Source organism: Acartia tonsa, chromosome 11 (genome assembly GCF_053477335.1).
Source record: "Acartia tonsa isolate MP-2025a chromosome 11, ASM5347733v1, whole genome shotgun sequence".
In the NCBI taxonomy this organism is placed as follows: domain Eukaryota; kingdom Metazoa; phylum Arthropoda; class Copepoda; order Calanoida; family Acartiidae; genus Acartia; species Acartia tonsa.
The window spans coordinates 36169348-36192680 of record NC_137270.1 but is presented as its reverse complement, the minus strand read 5'-3'; the positions used below and the strand labels follow the sequence as shown (position 1 = coordinate 36192680).

Below are 23333 nucleotides of genomic sequence, written 5' to 3'. Positions count from 1 at the left end.
TCTTTTTTTTATATAGGTACTATAAACAGCTTCCTGTATGTGTACATTACAGATTAAGAGTTTAATTGGTTTTAATATCTGAAGACCTAGCCGTTTGGCCGTCCGTGACCTTTAAGGTAGTTGAAAAAAAAAAATTCTTCGCATTTTCGACATGATCCAAAATATTTCTACTTAATGATTTCTTACTCTTTTCATGTGTACACATGTAATGGGATGAACTGAATTTTAATTTCCGAATGTGTACACAGTTTCCTCTTTGTTTCATCTTCCTATCTCAATATTTACTAGTAGCTAAAAAAGCTTCGAACTTCCAAAAAAATTAAAATTTAAAAAATTTAAATTTTGAATGTATAAATCGTTTATACATTCAAAATTTTGAAAGTTTGGAAGTTTAAAGCTTTTTTAGCTAGTAGTAAATATTGAGATAGGATGAGGAAACACCGTGGAAACTGTGTACACATTCGGAAAATAAAATTGAGTTCATCTGTATTGGGATGTACGCCAGGGATCTTAAGGGATAAGACAATGGACGATAAATAAATATACATCTTCAAAAACATTACCCTTTTTAAAATAAAAATTATTGTTTGAATACCACAGTTTTAAAGCCAACGAATAAGATGACGAGATTATGAAACTTTGGGTACTAGTATAGTATAAATTCCAATGTCTCCTCCCTCCCTGTATATACCTTTAATTTGGAAAATGGACCACCTCTACCGCCCCCTATCTAGAGAGACTTTTATTTACATAGCCAATGATAGGACAATAAAAATAAAAATGTGTTTCTTTTTAATCTTGTGTTAGATTCTAGTAAAAATATTGCACTTTATATCTCTGAATAATGTGTCATGTGGGGGGGGGGGGTTTTGGCCCATCTCAAAATAAAAGATTTTACCCATCTGAATGAAAATAGAAACATAACATAATATAATAAAATATCATTATACATTCATAACAATTCATAAAAACCCTTCAGAAAAAAATATGTTAATACAAGGAAATGTTTCATCTAAAAAATGTTTTACTTCGTCAATAATGTTCTTAGCAAACAGTTTTTTACTTGGATAAAACATCTTATCTCTTTATAGTAATTACAATTATTTAAATTTCAAATCTCATATATTTTTATTAATAATCTCATAGCTCTTGTATCACTTAAAAAGAATCAACATGTATTTTTAGAAAAAAAAACATTTAAAAATTAACAATTTAAAATAGAGTTTTACATACATAAGAAAGACTTTTTGAGCTAAGACAAATCTTTAAAGAATAACATTAATATGAATAATTTGAATAGATTAAAATTAAAATATAAATTTTTGTTTATTAGTATTTTAAATAATTTGCTTTACTTAGATTGTCTTTTAATAAATAAATAAATTATTGTGTATCTTTTATAAATAATAACATTAAAATACAGGGTGTACCGAAAAAATTTTAGTCCAAACTTATTTTTCAGCAGAAGAAGAACAATTGTTTTGCAATCTGTCCACCTAGTATAAGAATTCCTCTTTAATATTGCAATAATTAATTTTGTGATAAAAATAATTAAAAAGTACACCCTATATTTTTTCGACCACACAGCCAACTAAGATTTTGTCAGTTAAAACGTTTGATTTTTGACTATGTAATATCAACATAATTATATTGACAATAAACAATTTTTATTTTACATAAACTCAAATTTGGAAACAATAAAGCCTGAAACCTTCCCAATAATGTTTTTTGGTCAAGTTTTAGCATTTCATCTAAACTTAGATAAATATTACAATCTTTTGATTTTTATTATCCAAAAAGTTTAAAGAAAAAAATGGTTTTATATTAGAATAATTTGAAGGGTTTAAATAATAACATACATATATTTCAAATTTGTACTCTTTCTATGTATATAACAACAAAAACTTAAAATTAATCTAATAAAATTCACAACCTTCTTTAAAATTTTTAAAATTAATAAATAAAATTTATCTATTTTTAATATATTTTTGTTATAACTTTTGAGTTTTGATTATTTATGACTAGATTGAATTTAGATTTATATACAGAGTTTTTTTTTATTTTAAAAACCAAGGGTGATTCCGCCCAATAGTAGGGAAGCTTTGCAATTAAGTTAGCTATAAAAAGATATAACAACTTTAAAAAATTTTTAAAAAATAATTTTAAGAAAAAGTGGGAAGAAGAGGTGAGAAGATGATTTATCGTCCATTGTGCTATTCCTGCATTGCTGAATTGTATTGTTTCTGACAGACCAACTAACATAATAACTTGTAAAATAGTTTCACCAAAAATTAAAATTACAAATGTCATATAATATTAAATTAAAAATATTTAGCTATTTTAACTAAAAAGAACAAAAATGCTGAAGTAAAAAGTTTCCCTACATATATTTGTAAAGCTTTTTTTAAACATAAACTTTTTTAAAATTATCATGATAGATTTAAATGTTATTATAAATTTTGTTATAATATTTAAAATTCCATGAAAAGAAAAAAAGAGTTCCTTTTTACTACAGCATGAAATATATCCCTAGCTATCTGAGGTAACCAAACAGAGTGGCCGCTAATGCTGCCGTCAATAACTTAGCCGTCCACGGATGCCAGCCGATCAGCGGCAACCAGAGTTGCCAGCAAATGGCGGATGGCGGGGAACTGTTACACAAATAATGGCTGCAGTAGCAGAATTTTTCACTAAACCGTCCCATGACGTGGTTCTCACACTCGGTGTAGAAAAGTTTGTCTTTCGTGGAGCAACCCCTGCCCACTATTTTTCCACCTGAAAATATAATGCAAGGTTGGTTATATCTATAAGGAGTAGCTATGCTCCTAGCCTAATTAACAGATCAAGTAAATAAATGTATATAAAGAATTGATTTAGTTAAAGAAAGATGGATATATTAAATGATAGAAAGACAAATTATTGAAACAGAAAGAAAGAGTGGTGAGAGGAAAAGAAAACAGATACAAAGATAAAAGTCGAAATAAATAAGAAATAAAAATAAGAAATCTAATTTTGTTACTATTTGCTGCGGCCGCTGAAATTTATATTTTGATATATCAAATATAAAATTTACATAAAAATAAACATTTTCTGCAAAAAAATTGTTCTTCTAGCTTTAAAAATAAAAAATTACAGCCGTTTGAAATTTTTAAGTAAAAAAGGACCTAAAAACAAAGGTTGTTAAATAAAAGGGTGAAGGAAGCGAAAATTGACTTAGACTTATAAAAGGTCGGAAATTTATCATAACACAGGGGACTTGCACAAAATTTTTTAGCCCTCTAGCTTTAAAAGGAACTGAGATAATAAGGGGGGGCGTTGAACGCCCCCCCCCCCCGACTGATTAAGGTGCGGCAAGGGGCCCGACTGTTAAGGGTTAAAGTCAAACTGTCATTTATTGCCATTAGATTGCACCATTAACAAAGAGGGGTGGAATATTGGTTTGTTTAAACTGCCCAAACTCCCTCTCTAACATTTTTGTTAAGGAGTAATTTTGACTATCATCATTGATCTTCATTATCCTATCCCTGCAGTTGAGAAAACAAACAGTAAACTTTCTAAATGGATATACATAGAATACGTGGATATTGTGAGAAGAGAATTTTTGTCGTCAATTAAGGTTTCCTATATAATCCATGGTCAATACGTTCCTTAATGGTCATGGAGGGGAAGGGGTAGAGTCGGTGGGATAGGGGGTATCGCAGTATTAGCCAGCTGGGAGAAACATTTTTTCCCACACAATACCCACGTATTCTATATTTATTACTTTCCATTAGTGCCTTTAAAAAATGACGTCCTAGTTGCCTATCATTGGTCAATTAAAATGTTTACTGGCCTGTCATTGGTAATTTAGTCTGTGTTGTGTATTGGCCTATCATTTGCCATTTGTATTGTACGACGTCATTTTTTTTTATAGGCACCATAACCAGCTTCGTATACTTACTGAAATCATATTTAGTGAAACAGGTTTTGAAGCCCTGAGCCTCGCTACACTGAGTCCACTGCTTGGCCATCATGTCAGAGTAACATTTTAAACTTAATCCTAAACAGGAAAGTGCATTACAGACCAGATAATTAATTTACTAAATTCATTTTCAAATTAAATAAATTATAAGAATAAACAAATAATTCTGTTCTATACCATTTATGTTTCATTTTAAATTCAGTTTTTTCCCTTTCTAAACCCTGCTGAGGTTCAGCCTGCGGGACTACTAAGTTCCCGTATAGAACCTAACCTTCTTACTTGACCTAAAGTAATAAACAAACGAGAAAAACTAACCCCAACTTTTTTTCTATTTATTTGAAAATTAAGAGGAAGTGGGGGGAGGTTTTCAGTACTCAACAATGTTAAGGAAAAATAAAAGACCAATGAATAGGCATGCCTTGACACATTTAATGCATAATTAATTTTTTGCATAGTTAAGAATTTAAAATGTAAAAGGGTTGATTGTCTGTTTTAACAATGTCTTTAGAAAAATTTTGCCTTATAGTAGATACAATAAACTTAAGTACAAAATATATCCGAACATTTTTATTAACACCAAAAACAATTGATAATGCATCGAACATATAAATGAAAAAAGTTCATAATATTCTATTTACGGGTATAGTCCTTTCCATGACATCGCTCCATATGGGGCGATGATTTTCTATAGCTCCTTCAAGGATCTATAGCATAGCCTCTTATCATATGGAGCGATGTGATAGCCCCTTTTAAGGAGCGTTCATATCGCCTCTTATGATAAGAGGCTATGCTATAGCTCCTTCATGGCCTCTTAATAGCTCCTTTGAAGGGGCGTTAATATCGCCTCTTATGATAAGAGGCTATACTATAGCCCCATGATGGCTCCTTCATAGCCTCTCCATCGCCCCTCCATAGTCCTTTACCTCCAGTGCCCCTTCATCGCTCCTTCATCGCCCCTACATCGCTCCTTCATCTCTCCTTCTTGAAATCTATATTAAATTGTACTTTGATGGCCCCTACATCGCCCCTACATCGCCCCTACATCGCCCCTACATCGCTCCTTCATCTCTAATTCTTGAATTTTATATTACATTGTACTTTGATGGCCCCTACATCGCTCCTCCATCGCCCCTACATCGCTCATACATCGCCCCTACATCGCTCCTTCATCTCTCCTTCTTGAAATTTATATTACATTGTACTTTGATGGCCCCTACATCGCTCCTCCATCGCCCCTTCATCGCTCCTCCATCGCCCCTACATCGCTCCTTCATCTCTCCTTCTTGAAATTTATATTACATTGTACTTTGATGGCCCCTACATCGCTCCTCCATGGCCCCTTCATCGCTCCTACATCGCCCCTACATCGCTCCTTCATCTCTCCTTCTTGAAATTTATATTACATTGTACTTTGATGGCCCCTACATCGCTCCTCCATCGCCCCTTCATCGCTCCTACATCGCCCCTACATCGCTCCTTCATCTCTCCTTCTTGATATTTATATTACATTGTACTTTGATGGCCCCTACATCGCTCCTCCATCGCCCCTACATCGCTCCTCCATGGCCCCTACATCGCTCCTTCATCTCTCCTTCTTGAAATTTATATTACATTGTACTTACTTTGATGGCCCTTACATCGCTCCTCCATCGCCCCTGCATCGCTCCTCCATCGCCCCTACATCGCTCCTCCATCGCCCCTACATCGCTCCTCCATGGCCCCTACATCGCTCCTCCATCCCCTTACATCGCTCCTTCATCTCTCCTTCTTGATATTTATATTACATTGTACTTTGATGGCCCCTACATCGCTCCTCCATCGCCCCTACATCGCTCCTCCATGGCCCCTACATCGCTCCTTCATCTCTCCTTCTTGAAATTTATATTACATTGTACTTACTTTGATGGCCCTTACATCGCTCCTCCATCGCCCCTTCATCGCTCCTCCATCGCCCCTACATCGCTCCTCCATCGCCCCTACATCGCTCCTCCATGGCCCCTACATCGCTCCTCCATCCCCTTACATCGCTCCTTCATCGCCCCTACATCGCTCCTATATCGCTCCTACATCGCCCCTACATCGCTCCTTCATCTCTCCTTCTTGAAATTTATATTACATTGTACTTACTTTGATGGCCCCTACATCGCTCCTCCATTGCCCCTATATCGCTCCTACATCGCCCCTACATCGCTCCTTCATCTTTCCTTCTTGAAATTTATATTACATTGTACTTACTTTGATGGCCCCTACATCGCTCCTCCATCGCCCCTTCATTGCTCCTCCATCGCCCCTACATCGCTCCTCCATCGCTCCTACATCGCCCCTACATTGCTCCTTCATCTCTCCTTCTTGAAATTTATATTACATTGTACTTTGATGGCCCCTACATCGCTCCTCCATCGCCCCTTCATCGCTCCTACAACGCCCCTACATCGCCCCTATATCGCTCCTATATCGCCCCTACATCGCTCCTTCATCTCTCCTTCTTGAAATTTATATTACATTGTACTTACTTTGATGGCCCCTACATCGCTCCTCCATCGCCCCTACATCGCTCCTCCATCGCCCCTACATCGCTCCTCCATCGCCCCTACATCGCTCCTCCATCGCCCCTATATCGCTCCTACATCGCCCCTACATCGCTCCTTCATCTCTCCTTCTTGAAATTTATATTACATTGTACTTACTTTGATGGCCCCTACATCGCTCCTCCATGGAGGAGCGATGTAGGGGATGTAGGGGCCATAAAAGTACAATGTAATATAAATTTGGAGAAGGAGCTATGAAGGGGCGATGGAGGAGCGATGTAGGAGCGATGTAGGGGCGATGGAGGAGCGATGTAGGGGCCATCAAAGTACAATGTAATATAAATTTCAAGAAGGAGAGATGAAGGAGCGATGTAGGGGCGATGTAGGAGCGATATAGGGGCGATGTAGGAGCGATGTAGGGGCGATGGAGGAGCGATGTAGGGGCGATGGAGGAGCGATGTAGGGGCGATGGAGGAGCGATGTAGGGGCGATGTAGGAGCGATGAAGGGGCGATGGAGGAGCGATGTAGGGGCGATGTAGGAGTGATGAAGGGGCGATGGAGGAGCGATGTAGGGGCCATCAAAGTAAGTACAATGTAATATAAATTTCAAGAAGGAGAGATGAAGGAGCGATGTAGGGGCGATGTAGGAGCGATGAAGGGGCGATGGAGGAGCGATGTAGGGGCCATCAAAGTACAATGTAATATAAATTTCAAGAAGGAGAGATGAAGGAGCGATGTAGGGGCGATGTAGGGGCGATGTAGGAGCGATGTAGGGGCGATGGAGGAGCGATGTAGGGGCCATCAAAGTAAGTACAATGTAATATAAATTATAAGAAGGAGAGATGAAGGAGCGATGTAGGGGCGATGTAGGAGCGATGAAGGGGCGATGTAGGAGCGATGAAGGGGCGATGGAGGAGCAATGAAGGGGTGATGGAGGAGCGATGTAGGGGATGTAGGGGCCATAAAAGTACAATGTAATATAAATTTGGAGAAGGAGCGATGAAGGGGCGATGGAGGAGCGATGTAGGAGCGATGTAGGGGCGATGGAGGAGCGATGTAGGGGTCATCAAAGTACAATGTAATATAAATTTCAAGAAGGAGAGATGAAGGAGCGATGTAGGGGCGATGGAGGAGCGATGAAGGGGCGATGGAGGAGCGATGTAGGGGCCATCAAAGTACAATGTAATATAAATTTCAAGAAGGAGAGATGAAGGAGCGATGTAGGGGCGATGTAGGAGCGATGAAGGGGCGATGGAGGAGCGATGTAGGGGCCATCAAAGTACAATGTAATATAAATTTCAAGAAGGAGAGATGAAGGAGCGATGTAGGGGCGATGTAGGAGCGATGTAGGGGCGATGGAGGAGCGATGTAGGGGTCATCAAAGTACAATGTAATATAAATTTCAAGAAGGAGAGATGAAGGAGCGATGTAGGGGCGATGTAGGAGCGATGAAGGGGCGATGGAGGAGCGATGTAGGGGCGATGTAGGAGCGATGAAGGGGCGATGGAGGAGCGATGTAGGGGCGATGTAGGAGCGATGAAGGGGCGATGGAGGAGCGATGTAGGGGCCATCAAAGTAAGTACAATGTAATATAAATTTCAAGAAGGAGAGATGAAGGAGCGATGTAGGGGCGATGTAGGAGCGATGTAGGGGCGATGGAGGAGCGATGTAGGGGTCATCAAAGTACAATGTAATATAAATTTCAAGAAGGAGAGATGAAGGAGAGATGTAGGGGCGATGTAGGAGCGATGAAGGGGCGATGGAGGAGCGATGTAGGGGCCATCAAAGTACAATGTAATATAAATTTCAAGAAGGAGAGATGAAGGAGCGATGTAGGAGCGATGAAGGGGCGATGAAGGAGCGATGTACGGGGCGATGGAGGAGCGATGTAGGGGCGATGGAGGAGCGATGAAGGGGCGATGGAGGAGCGATGTAGGGGCCATCAAAGTACAATGTAATGTAAATTTCAAGAAGGAGAGATGAAGGAGCGATGTAGGGGCGATGGAGGAGCGATGAAGGGGCGATGGAGGAGCGATGTAGGGGCCATCAAAGTACAATGTAATGTAAATTTCAAGAAGGAGAGATGAAGGAGCGATGTAGGAGCGATGAAGGGGCGATGGAGGAGCGATGGAGGAGCGATGTAGGGGCCATCAAAGTACCATGTAATAAAAATTTCAAGAAGGAGAGATGAAGGAGCGATGTAGGAGCGATGAAGGGGCGATGGAGGAGCGATGTAGGGGCCATCAAAGTACAATGTAGTATAAATTTCAAGATGGAGAGATGAAGGAGCGATGTAGGAGCGATGAAGGGGCGATGGAGGAGCGATGTAGGGACCATCAAAGTAAGTACAATGTAATATAAATTTCAAGAAGGAGAGATGAAGGAGCGATGTAGGGGCCATCAAGGAACTCAGATATATATATAAAATCGTGAAGGGGCCATGAAGAGGCGATATTTTATTAAATAGCCCCTTGGGATAAGAGGACATATCATTACCTCTTTAGAAGGAGCGATTATGGAGCGATAAAGGATCATTTAATCGCCTCTTAGGGCAAGGGGCTATCAAATCGCTCCTTTCAAGGAGTCATAACATCGCCTCTTGTTATAAGGGGCTATTAAATCGCTCCTTTCAAGGAGCCAATACATCGCCCCTTGTCATAAGAGGCGATCAATTAAAATCATCGCCCCATATGGAGCGATGTCATGGAAAGGACTATACCCCTATTTACTGTAAAGTTTCATAAGCTGGAAAAAAATAAAAAATAACATTTTTGTAGCAATGCTAACCTACAAGTCCAGTGTTTTTTTTGTGTCCCACTCTACATCTATTTGATGCAAAAAGGCTACACTTCCCTTTTCCCTCTATTTACCATTTATAAAAGTCTTTTTCTATTTTTCAACTCTTGTAATTCAGTTGATTTAAGTAGAATTTTTCGACATATTTTTTGGAGGACTTAAAGAAGATTTTCAAAAAGTACATTAACACGTCCAATTATTGTTAAAATTGTATCTTAAGCAACTGCAATGCACAATTTACTAATTTGTGTGTGCGTCAGTAGGTTTTTTGTGTGTGTGTGTCGATATTGCATTAGCAAAGGAGAAAATAAGATAATTATGTTAAAAGTTTGCAATACCATAAAATCTTTCTCAAGTAGGTTGGCATACAAATTAGCAAATAAAAATTACGTCATAAAGTACAACTGACCAATGATAGGCCAATATACGGACTAAATTACCAATGGCAGGCCAGTATACATTTAAATTTGCCGATAGTAGGCTATTATGACGTCATTTCTTAAAGGCACTATAAAAAGCTTTGCCATTAATTATACTCAGTAATTTAGCAATATCAATAACATCCTTTCATCCTATTATGCAAAGTAGTAAGCTTTCTTCGTCTGAAGCAAAAGATATCGCTAACCGCCGAACCGATATGGTTCTTCTTTACGATTAAATTTCAAATAGCTTCGGTGATGGTTTTTATATGGGTTAAAAAACTTGAATTGAAAGTTAATAGTCGACAACCCCCTCCCCCCATTCCCTGAAATGTCCCTAGAGGCCTCTAGAGACGTATGAAAAATATGAAATTAATGTTTAAAAGCAAAATGCATTAAAATATATAACTTTTTCAATTTAACATGATTATAAAGAATATAAAGATGTACATTCTTTAAAACATAAGGTTTAAAAAAGATTGCATGATGTTTACATCCTAATTTACTCTAAGAGCAATACATTTTAACAGTTGGACAGAAAAAAAACAAAGTAAAGCTTCGCTGTAAAAATTTGTAGTAATGTATGATTAACATAGTTTACCTAATTTTCACACAAAAATTTTCTTTAAAGGTTTTCAACTTATTATAAAAACTCGGTAGAAGTATTTTAGAAACTTAGTTACTAAGTTATTAATTTTTTTTTAAAGTTAAGAAGATACTAATAAAGTTTTTTTTTTTACAAATGTATGGTTCACCTTTACAGCGAAGCTTCAGAATGGTCCAGAAAAGGTTTAGTCCAGTTTTGGGGGAGAAATCGCTCCGCAAAATGTTTTTAATTTACTTTTTCTTTTAAAACAAAAAATTAAAATTTAAGGAGGGTCAACTTACAACCTTCACCCACCCCCTTCCCGCATGTGCCCCTAGATGCCTCGAGGGGCGTATCCGCTAGTACAACCTTATTTCAGTACATTCTTGGTTTATAAAATACTAAAAATATTAAATATCAGTGTTTATATCTTTTCTATGTATTTTTATCTTCCATCTTTTAAACTCAAATTTGGTGAGTTCAGGATGGCTATGAAAGTTTTTATGTAACTTATCGACCAAATAACATAACTCATTTACATTTTTAACAAAAATGAATTTATTATCTTAACAGATAGATAGACCAGGGGTTTGTAAAGTCGACCACCCTCTTTCAATTAATAAGAGAAAGGTTTAAGGAAACCATATCGGTTCTGCGCGGCTACTTTTAAGGTTGATATTTAGATTTCTTCTATTTTTCGGATTTTTTTCTCCAAAATGTCCAAAAATGAATGCACTGTTCTAATTTACTAAGAGTTATGATTTAGGAAGAACCCAGGGAGGTGAGGGGACATGGGGCTGTAACAATGTAGTTTTTTTTTATGGATATGGGATAGGGTTCTCAGCCCTAAGCCCTATGATTGCGGTGTAAAGCGTCCATTCGCCATTTGATTGCACGACCTTTGTCTGAGAAGTCCTAACTGTGCATGGTAGTGAGTTGCGCCTGTTTTGTTCCAAGGCTTTCTCCCTACTCTAACTATTTATGTCGCGCACCTGACATAGCAGCAGTAGGAACCATTTTTAAAATCTTTAGTTATGACGCGGTGTCAGACACAGATTCAAACATATCACCTTTCCGACGACGAGCGGACGCGCTACGTGTTGAGCCACGGTCGTGCGTTATTACACTGATCCCTAAAGTATTATAATAACGTTTTCTTACTCGTTGTCTTAACAACTTTGAGGACTTTTATTAATTTGGATTGGTTGGTTCTTTCAATTGAGTGTCTAAACGTTTCAACCACTTATTGTAACATACAGAAAGAGAAATTTTGTGTAATATCATGGAGGATGCACGTCATTTTAGTATCATTGTCTTATCCCTTTAGCTTCCTGGGAGAACCCAATATTGTATGGTATAGGACCATAATTGTATTTGTCATAAATATACCAATTTTAGCAAGAGAAATATGTTCAAATATACAAATAGTATAACATTGTACATAAAGCTTTTTATAGTGCCTATAAAAATGACGTCATACTGGTCAATCAAAATGTTTACTGGCCTGCCATTGGTAATTTAGTCTGTGTATTGGCCTATCATTGGTCATTTGTATTGTATGACGTCATTTTTTTAAAGGTACTTAAAGAGCTTCTAAAGATTTTAGTAAGTATGGAAAACAAAAAAGTCATCATTTTAAAGTAAGTTAAAGAAAAAAAGAATAACTTTTGTTTCAATTATGATTATATTAATGAAAATTTTATAGGAAAATTAAATAATGCTTTACATTTAACTTCAAATTAAAATTTTGTCTGTCATTTTTAAAAATATATTTTGTTATTATTTGTGTCTGTCCGTGAGTAATGCAGCATATTAGAGAGAGAGACGGGACAATGGACTGTTTATTACAAAAGTACTCAAAGTTTTACAATACCGCTTTATTATTCGTTGCCTCAACAACTTTGGGGACTTTTACTGAATTTTGTTTGGTTGGTTTATTGAAATTAGTGTTCAAACGTTTCTACCATCAATGTTAATCTTAAGAAGGGGTAACTTTGTGTGTCATCATTAGGGAATTTATCGGCCATTGGCTTATCCCTTTAGAACCCTGGCACCATATACTCCGGTGACAGAATACTCAATAGACCGAGAATATAATCAAGTTTAATGTGTACAAGTAAAATACTACCTTTTAATTAATATTTGACTTTAAATTTTCTTTGTTTTGTATTTTAGTAAACAAACCTTGTTAAAAATATTAGTAATACTCAAGAAAAAACGATTTGGTACAGAAAAATAAGAGTACAAAATCAAACCCCGAATTAGGCTGTCATTCCTTAAATTTCTGGTTATGGGTTTGTATTGTATTATACTGGATATAACAAAATGGTTAGCATACACTTTCGCGTAAAGAGTTTCAAATTATCCAAATATTTTATCCACATATTATTATAACAGCACAAAAAGCCCCCTACCCTCACTCTCCTTCTTTTTCTCAGCTGCTATTTAATATAAACACCTGGTCCGTCATTCTGTCGTTCATTATTCAAAATACTTATTTTTTTCGGTTTTGTGATTTTTTTCATGATTTATCGCATGTTTGTTCTTTTAGTAAAAATTATATAAAAAAATGAACATGTACATATATGTAATGTCTGTTTGTTTGTCCATCCATAATTGTGCTTTGTTACCAATGGATGTTGCCATACTATGATACTTATGAAAAGCACTCGGAAGTAAAGGCACACTAACAAAATAAATATAAAGCCTTGTCAATTTTGAGTGGCTTAGCTTTTCTATAACTGTACATCGTCCGTCCGATTGGTATTTTGTATTGTATGACAAATATCAAATATAAAACATGGTCAATTTAAAGTAGCACATCTATTCTTTAACAAGTGTTAGAGTTTACGTCCGTTTGTCCGTCATAGATAGTCTAATTCAAAAATTAACATAATTAAGAAGTAAGACGATAAATATGAACACCTTCCTATTCTTAGTGGCTTAACTATTCTATAGCTAAGATTTTACATGCTTCTGTCCTTTTGTATACTACTTTGATGTTTTAGAAATGCAGCTACTCTGCAATTCAAAAGTCAGTCGAGGACTTAATTTAGATAAATCCCTGAAAAAACTATTGATAGAGTTGTTCCCGTCTTTTTATATAAGAATTTATCTGTGATTTTTTTTGCAATCATGCGACGAGGTCACACAACAGGCGCAACCCATTGCCATGCAATTATACAGTTAGGACTTCCAGAAAAGGGTCGTGCAATCAAAGAGTTTATGAGAGATTTGGCTTTCCTTAGTTCTCCTTGGTTGCTAAACCTGACGTTAAAGTGTCATGGGCAGCAGCCTCGCCCGTATGAGGTAATTGATAGGTTATAAGTAAAATCTAGATTTATTAAAACTTGTTTACCTCTATTACTAATAGGCAAATGAAAAATAATTCAAATCCTCCTTACTTATTCTATAAAGTCATTTGACACTATTCTAAAAAATCTGATGAAAAACTTACCTTTCTTCAAGATAAACTGAGATATTATCACTGAAAAGCAATGCTCTTTTATTTTAATTTATAAATATATATAGGAACTTAAAAACTTTTATTTTATGATAATCTAGTTATTGTAAAATCGTAGAGGGACAAAGTGACTCAAAAATCAGCCATGTGACGTCAAAATATGAGTGATTATCCATTTTTCAGAGGTTTTCTTTTCAACTTCTCCTCTCATCTCCCTCATTTTTATGACGTCACATGGCTGATTTTTGAGTCCCTTTATCCCCCTACGTAAAACCCATGAAAAAGGCAGCAAATTTCAGTAAAAAATACAGGTATTTGTAATTTTCTAAATATATAAAAAGACTGGCAAAGTTAGTGAAAGAAAATCTAAAAGTTGAATTTCTTACATTAATCCTTAAACAATTTAAATAATAGTTATTCGATTAGGCAAATAAGTTCAAATCGATTTTCTTTAAGAAAACAATTTTCACCCAATATGCTTAAAACCATTTTATACAGTTTTAGAATTGAATATTTTGAATCTTATAAACCAAAGAAATTTAATGTTTGATAGTCTATCTGCAAGATGTAAAAATATTTAAACAGCAGAATATTTGGTGGTTTAGATAGTCAAAAAGGACCACCTTAAATGAAATCCCATAGGTGAATTAATTAAGTGGGAGGAATTAGTTTTTCAGGTATTATTTTCTTTGGCTAGGTTAAGTAAGTTTATCCATAAAAGCGAAGCTCTGAAACGGTAGGACCAGCGAACATTAAATTTGTTAAAAATTGCTTGATGCATGATAATGATTAATGCATACTTATATTTTAGGACTTGATTATAGTACTTCGCTTATAATATTGTACTTTGTTATCCCAGGAATCAGTATACCAAAAATCAGATCAATCGGATAACTAGATCATATAAAAATTAGCTGTTAAAGAAGTGAAAAAAATCAACACGTTGAAAATGGACGTACGGACATTCTGGTAACGATTATAGAGTTGCTACGCTTTCTAAGTTGTACCTACTAACTACTACAGGGATCACCATACAAAAATTGAAATCGATAGGACAATTATAACATGCCTAAATTAACGAAAAAAGCTATCTGTCACGGACGGACGGACCGACCCTAATTATAGAAAAGCTTCGCTTTTAAAACTGTATTTTACTTCTAATATAAAAACTGAATTTTTGTGTACTTTCATAAGACTGTTTCTTCTCCTTTTTTCTTCTTCTAATTTTGGCTTACACAGTGTTTTTTGGCAAATATATCAATAGATAGACAAATTAATTATGTACATCAGTTAGGGAATTGGAGGTGCTTTTTCTAATGCAAAGTTTTTTTTTATAAAACTTTAATTCCCTCACTGTAAATAACTCTGTAAGTATGTATGTAACTCTTATTTCTTTTTAGAATATAGATAAACATAATGTACATCTGTTAGGAAATTGTATTTGTTTTCACTAAGATTTTTCTATAAAACATTGCTGCCATAACAGTTTATGCAAATTTGTAAGTAAAGCTCCTTCTTATTTTGAACATTAATCAACAAATTAATTACATACATCAATTAGGACATGCTTTTAACTTCCAGAGCTTTTTCTTTCTCAAAATTTGCTTTTTCCCATTGTATTTCTCATTAAAATATTAGAAAATGTTAAGAGATTTGGGAAAGAGTACAAAGCCCTAACTGTAAGTATCATGAATAATTAATAAGAGAAAACATGTCTTTATTATTAATCTATACCCTTGTATCCTTCAAAAGAACATTAACAAGAACAGTTATTGTACATAAGAAGGGCAGCAATAATAAGCTATGACTATGTGATTAACTGATAGAAAAAGGATTATCTATATTACAGTATTGTATTTATCTGAACATTTAAATTCCAAAGGCCATTTTGAATTAATTAAAAAAGTATTTTTTTCTTAAATTAGAACTTGCTGTTATAGGTATTAAAAAAAATTAAACACATTTATAATTTAAATTAACATGGTCTTGTAATAGGAAGAGCTCATTTATAGTGTTATTTTGGGTTTATCCTTATATAGAATATTTAAAACTATCCCAGAAAAGGCTATTTCTTATTTAAGTTTATGTAAGATAGAAGGTCGTTGTTATAGGTATTACATAATTAATAGTATCGTTTCATGCCTCTCTGTGTAATTGTATGGTATATCTAAACCTCTCTTTTTGTAAGACAGAAGGTCCTGAATATAGGTATTAAATAAAAGAGCAAAGTATTCTTTTGAATAACAATTTCATTCCACACGATCTTACGATAGTAATAGATCATTATTAGTTTTATTTTGTGCTTATTCTTATATGCCATATTTAAATCTTTCTGTGTAGGGGCTTTTTGTTTACAAAAAAAAACAATAGTTTTTGTAAGACAGAAGGTCCTGAATATAGGTATTAAATAAAAGAGCAAAGCATTCCTATGAATAACAATTTCATTCCACGTGATTGTGCAGGGGGAGCAAGATCTGTAACAACAGCTTCATCCACAGCTTCACACACTCTGCAGGTTCCAGTCCCATTCAAAATAACGAACATCCTATTTTATAAAGTAGTAATGTTTTTCTGTTTGAAGTCTAGGATTTCAATAACAACTGAACCGATTGAGTTATACATTGTAGAGAAGCCATATATAGGTCCCAATATGGTTTTCAATTTTGAGTCTTGGGATGGGTTTGGGTTTTCAACCTTTCAAACCAGAGTTTTTAGATACTAGGGGCGTATCCACTGGGTGTTATTATATAGCAGGCGTAGTGAAATAATGTATAACTATATACAAGGACTCATTTACCAATTTATGTTTAGAAGGCTGTTTAAAAAATAGCTTTTAGACAAATAAAACACCTATGTAATAGATAGATTGATACATAACATTTATAGATAGATTAAAGGAAGCCTGCAAGAAATACCACGCTTTAACTGCTGAAAGACTGCCACAAGTAGACCAAATACCCTAAATTTGAAGCCTTCAGCTTCTATAACAAAAAAGTTCTAGGCATTTTAAAATGACATTTTATGTACAATGAAAATTTTGAAAGAATTGCAATGCTCATGTTGAAAACTTTTAAATTAAACTACGTAGCCTAGAAACAAATTATAAGCTTATTTTTGTCATAAATTTAGGTTTCCAGTAACTAATTATATTTTTACAATAAAAATACCCATTTTTATAGTCAAAATCATTAAATAAAATTCAGTTTAACTTGTGTTGTACCGAGTGTACTGTAGCCCATCAGAAGGTTGAATCAGCTTAACAACCAATCACAGCTGAGATTGTATTAGTTTCCCCCTTTGTTTCTGCTATGATTTTTGGTTAAAAATGCAATTTAAATTGAATATTTTTCATACATTTTGACTATAAAATGTGGTGTTTTTATTGTAGAAATGTAATCAGTTACCGGCAATCTAAGTTTCTGACAAAGAGAAGGTTATAATTTTGTGTCTAGGCGACGTAATTTAATATTGTTTTTTTTTCTTTTATAAGCATTGGAAATCTTCCAAAAATTTCATTGTACATAAAATGCTATTTTGAAATGCCTAGAACTTTTATGTTATTGAAGCTGAAGCCTTTAAAGGGCGAATATAGGTTTGATATGATATGAGCTTATTTCAAGCGTGCAATTATATAGATTATAAATAACTTAAAGACATTGACATATTTAACTGTATAAGTCCATTTATAGCCAAAAACTGAACCGATTCATTAATATAATTAACAAGGATGACAACATCCATAAGTAGCGAAGCACAAAATTTCGTGGATGGGACTGACAGTCATTGTTGTTGTTTTTTCAAACGACGGGAAATTTAATTTTGATATCTTTAAATGAAAAAATTTTGAAAATCGATTAATAAACACCAAAGATATGGGGGAAAATGTAAAAAAATATAATAATAGCCAAAAACCTGCAAAAAGGCAGTCTGACCGTCATTGTTGATTTCTTCAAATGACCGGAAATTTAATTTTTATATCTTTAACTGAAAAATTTTTGAAAATCGGTCCATAAACACCAAAGATATGGGAGAAAATGTAAAAATATAAAAATAGCCAAAAACCTGCAAAAAGGCAGTCTGACCGTCATTGTTGTTTTTTTCAAACGATGGGAAATTTAATTTTGATATCTTTAACTGAAAAAAGTTTGAAAATCGGACCATAAACACCAAAGATATGGGGGAAAATGTAAAAAATATAAAAATAGCCAAAAACCTGCAAAAAGGCAGTCTGACTGTCATTGTTGTTTTCTTCAAACGACGGAAAATTTAATTTTGATATATCTAACTGAAAAAATTTTGAAAATCGGACCATAAACACCAAAGATATGAGGAAAAATGTGGAAAATAAAAAAATAGCCTAAAACCTGCTAAAAAGCCGTCCGACCGCCATTGATGTTTCATAGTTAATTGTGCTCCTTAATGATGGGAATGTTGTCAAAAAATTTCAGCTTTCTATTTTTTATAGGGGCTGAGTAAATCCCATTTCCCCCATAGCGTTACGGACTGACGGACGGACGGACTGACGGACGGACGGACTGACGGACGGACGGACAAAGCGAATTATAGAGTAGCTTCGCTACTAAAAAGAGGAAAGGATTTGATGAAGGAAAGGATGCTGCAACTTTTACTTTTGATCAAATAAATTTTTTATAACATAATTTTGAAGAAGTGAGGACTGAACCACTAATTTAAAAAAAATATTTTAAAATTAAAATATTAATTCTTTTGCTAAAAGTTGCATCATGCATTACTCATAATCCTACTACACTAGGGTAGATATATCAAGAGAAAAATAACTTCTAAATCAAAGATATTTGTAAAGCAAATAAAATTAAACACTTATGTATTTATCCCTGGAATTACGCAAGGCAAACTATGACATCTTAATTATTTACACTATTTTAAAATTGAGTATAATAGTTGATAATTAAAAAAATAATCATTTAAATGTGCTTAAAAGATATGTGTCAATTGAAGATTAGAAAAAAGGTCCAAAAAAGTCCTAAAAAGGGTAAAAAAGACAATTTTGTTGCTGTCTCACCCATCATATGTTGAGATAAACACTAAAATTGCAATATCTGCTTAAGGATTTTTTTGAATTTTTAAATTTGGCATAGAAATTCTAAAAGTATAAAATTGCACCTAAATTTTGAGCCCATATCATATTCAAACTATATTCGCCCTTTAAATTTGGGGTATTGGGTCTACTTGTGGCAGTCTTTCAGCAGTTAAAGCGTGGTATTTTTTGCAGGCGTCCTTTAATCGAAAAATAGATAGATGAATAAATATTAAAGTTACAGGATAAGTTCACTGTCCCGTTTTTGTTTAGGGCCTTGTATTATTACGAAAAGAGTCTTCACTACTTGATTATACATCTTTACTTTTACATTTATTAAATAGATAGACAATTATACCAAATACTGTCTGTGTGTGTGCATTAGAATGCAGGAAGGATGGTAGGGGGGCAAAGTTGGTTTAGTCTAATACTATTTAAAAAAATACTACTTATCAAACACAGAATTACGTACACAAGACTATACGTTGAAAATTATTTATAACCCTTTCTACAATCCCTATATGCCTGATTTGAATGGCATAATCTTGAAATGACCCAATTCCGAGTTCCACAATTTACCAGAGAAAGGGAAAAGTATTCTGGAATTCCGCTACTGCTATATTTAAGGAAAATGATGATTGACCCGTGACCGTAGCTCACTACGAGGTGCATCCACTCGTCGTCGGGATGATGATAGGTTTGAATCTCGGCCTTATTCCGAGACATAACCAAAGACGTTAAAAGTGGTTTATACCGCTGCCATGTCAGGTGCACGACTTAAATAGTTAGAGTATGGGGAATGCCTTGGCCCCAAATAGGTGCTACTCACTAACATGCACAGTTAGAACTTCCTGACATAGGTCGTGTTATTAAAGACTGGTTTTACAAATAAATTTGGTAGTGTATATAATAGGTAATATATTTTTCAATTAGAGTATAAAATTAGGACATTGTATTTAATTTATATATCCTTCATTCCATGAAATAGATAGATAGATGGATAACCATAATTCTTTGTTTTAGAAAATCTACATACATTTAATTGTAGAAAGGAATTCAGGAGTAACAAGGAATATTAATCTATAGATTTATTTTCTGTAAAGGATAGGAAGTTTATACAAGACAAATTTTTTATTACAATTAGTAGAGGAGGGTTGAAAATTGCTTAAAGGTACCAGCTAAAATTGAAATATATATGATTTGATAAAATATCTGCTCTTAATCACCCCCCCCCCTCTCCCCAATGTTTAAATTAAAGGAGAATCTCAATTTATATAAGAATTGCATAGACATATGCTAAACTCCCTACAGGACGTGTTTTGCTTCTTTCCTAGTGTCATATCAGAATGGGGCAAATTTAAGAACCGATTTAAAGTTTCTCTAAAAAGAAACCTTATAAATCAAGCAGTTTGCAAAAACTTTTACCAATACATATTTTCCGTATTATTTAAGAACAGGTTTATAAGTCTATACCTTTATTCCTGCTTACTAATTAAGTAAAGGTCAGAAATATAGGGACAACTGCTCAATAAGTTGGGTTGGGGGGTGAAGGGGGGGTGTGGGGGGATGTTGGGTTAATCTTTAATGAAGGGGAAAAGGTAAACCAATATTTTTTTAGTCACCATTTTATTTTTTTGTGTGGAGGGGGGGGGGGGTGGTTGCTATTCCCTTTGCCTTTTTCCTCTTTCTACGTCCTCGCCACCCTATTTATTTTAAAATGTATAATGTAAATCTAAATAGTTTTTCTTAAATTCCTGTCTTTTTAAAAATCGAGGAAGGAATATTTAGCTCATTGTAAGATTTAATTCCTTTAAACTAGGAAAGTCTCCACAGTAATTATAACATCTATCTATCTAACAATGGATATAGGATATACATGGATATATAGACAGGGGATTTTGTTGTCAATTTAGGTTGCTAAAATGGAAATCTAGTAGGAGGGGAGGGGAGTGGGTAAAGAGGGTGGATGGGGGGATTGCCTACTACAAGATTCACTTTATTAGATTACATGATAATCTGGTGTGATATCCAAGTAATAATACAGAAAATGTATATGTTATTGTTCAGTTCAATCCATCTAACTATTTGAACTTTGAAATTTGAATTTTTGTTTTAAATTTTGAATGGGTTCCTGCCTTTTTTTCTCATCGCACTTACAGAGTCCTGAATAATAAAAAAAAAGATATTTTTAGTAGCGGAGTGGTGTCTGTATTTGTCTGTTCTTCTGTTTGTCTTTCTCTAATGCTAGAGCCCGGTTAGATCTTCGCATTTCTGCTTGGTGTATGACACCATTATGTGTAAACCGGGATTTGACGAGCTAAAATCATTTGCGTGAAAATTATACACAGTGGGATCTTTTGAAAAAAATCGGGACATCCAAAAAATTTAAAATCGACTTTTATCTATCCTAGAAATTAATAATGGCTGTAAGTAGACAGTTAGAAAAGAAATTTTTAAAAAATATTAATTTTTGGCGAATTTATGCCATTTTTAAAAAAGGTAGTGAAAAATTTCTTTTCAGTTTTGATGATTTTCCAGATTTTTTTACACAATTTTTTCAAAGCAACAAAAAATACATTTATGTTCATCTGATGAAAATAATTTTTGATTGAGGTACTTTTCAGATACCTGTACCAATGTCTAATTAAAGAAAAATTTTTAAAATATTTTTTTGGTGGTGTAAATTAATATTTTGTGAAAAAATTTCACCAAAAATATTAAGATTTTTAACCCCAAAAAATCAGTTTTCTCCATTTTACCCAAAAACGGACAGGAAGCCCCGGGTTTTGCAATAATAATATCAATATACAACATGTATTGTGTATTAAACAGTTTTCACAACATGGGGCCTCTTGTCCGTTTTTGAGTAATTGAGCATTTTACATTGCATGGTTTGAACAATTTCATTCTTGTTAATTTCAAATTTTCCCCCGTTAGAGGGGGAAGGAGTCATTTTAGAGCCCAAAGTCATCTCTGCAATGTTTTCTAACTTTTTGAGGCGGATCTTTCTTTACTTCTGCATTATTTGCCTCCGGCCAACCGTTACGCCGTTATTTGCCGCCGTTGGCTTGATTTTTAACGATTTTTGCCGTTCTCGCGGTTTTAATGGACATTTAAGGGTTAAAGGAGTCGTCTAATAAAGATGGCCTTCAAATACTTTATTTTAGCAATTAAATTTGCTAAATTTCATGTGTTCTAAAAAAATTTGTATTTCTAACTGGTTTTGGTCCAGCAGAAATTCAAATCTGGGGATTAATTATAATATTGCAAAAACATTATATACGCATCAGAGAGAGAGAGAGAATTATACGTTTGAGAGAGAATATAATTTAAGTAATTATGTTTATATTCTTATACAAACTTTAAATGAAGATAGCTAGCCTTAGAATAAAGGTATTAACACAAAATCAAAAGTGTTTTGAAAATTATGTTATTGTTGTTTATATCTGTAAAAAAAATATTTGAAAACTTGCCTTATAAGTGTCCTATTTTACTTATACTGGACCTACCTAAAAATGCCGGGACTCGAACTGGGTGCACCTGACGCTATATTCATGTTCACAAACATTGTTTGCATTGAAGAAATATTTACATAGACGTTGATTTTGTTAAAATATTCCTATCCTAACTAAAGTAATGAAGGTTTATAGATTTTTAAAAAATAGGGTAGCTTCGCTCCTCCAAAACCACCAGACGTACTTACCAAATGCACATTAGAAGTTAACAGGAGCAAAATTTATGTTATTTCCTGGCTAAAGCAAAAAAAATTACATCATTTCTTCAAATACAAGCTTATTTATTGAAGTTTACTTTTGTCTACTCTTAATGTCCCGTTTTTTGGCAAAAGATCCCACTGTGAATTAGCTAGTGTAAGTCATATAATAAATAATAATATAATATAAATATAAGAAAGCTTCTAACAGCTTCGCTACTATATGACGTAAACGTTCGAGTTTAATGTATAATTTCCAACCAAAGCAGCTTATAGTGCCTTTAAAAAAATGACGTCATACAACACAAATGACAAATAATTTGCAGTACACATTTTAATTGACCAGCCTGACCTCAGTTTTTGAATGCACTATAATCTGCTTTAATCCAAGCACTTTATTACATAGAATATATTACATAGAATTTTAAATTCGACCTACCTTAATAAATTTTATCTCTCATTCACGCATCTCTGGAACATATTTAAGATTGTTTTTTTTTTATCACCGATATCACTTTTTATGTTTTTTTTTTCAATTACTCATAATCATACAACTTTCCTATAAATACATCAATTGTTCTTATCTGTTTGTTTTTCTAGCAAATTTACTATATTTAATTGTCTAAAAAGTTTCTTAAATTCTTTGCTTTTTTTTAAGATAGACAACTGAATTTTTTTTTGTGATGATATTTAGATCTATAATTTAATCTATTTGTCTAGGGCGGTGATACTCTCCTCAAAAATGGTTGTAAACCTTACTTGGACCTATTAAGAGCTATCTTTTATAGGGAAACCATATAAACACGGACTC

General features: G+C 34.2%; 1 protein-coding gene across 1 annotated transcript; it reads right to left on the bottom strand.

The window, feature by feature from the left end:
• Positions 1–2223: 2223 nt before the first annotated feature.
• Positions 2224–23083, bottom strand: LOC145332304 (uncharacterized). The gene is made up of 6 exons (XM_080177272.1): positions 22962–23083; positions 20946–20973; positions 16183–16263; positions 13749–13780; positions 3941–4039; positions 2224–2775 (listed from the first exon to the last, which is right to left on the bottom strand). The coding sequence occupies exons 3-6, from the start codon at positions 16197–16199 to the stop codon at positions 2534–2536; spliced, it is 390 nt and encodes a 129-aa protein (XP_080033398.1). The 5' UTR covers positions 16200–16263; positions 20946–20973; positions 22962–23083; the 3' UTR covers positions 2224–2533.
• Positions 23084–23333: the final 250 nt, after the last annotated feature.

What these genes read in the sequence shown, in the direction of transcription:
- LOC145332304 (XM_080177272.1), bottom strand. An exon ending in TCAGTTTATCTTGAAGAAAG is followed by an intron (nt 4,040 to 13,748) that starts GTAAGTTTTTCA and finishes TTTCCTGTTTAG; the next exon opens with GATTAAGTTTAAAATGTTAC. An exon ending in TTTCACTAAATATGATTTCA is followed by an intron (nt 2,776 to 3,940) that starts GTAAGTATACGA and finishes TTATATTTTCAG; the next exon opens with GTGGAAAAATAGTGGGCAGG.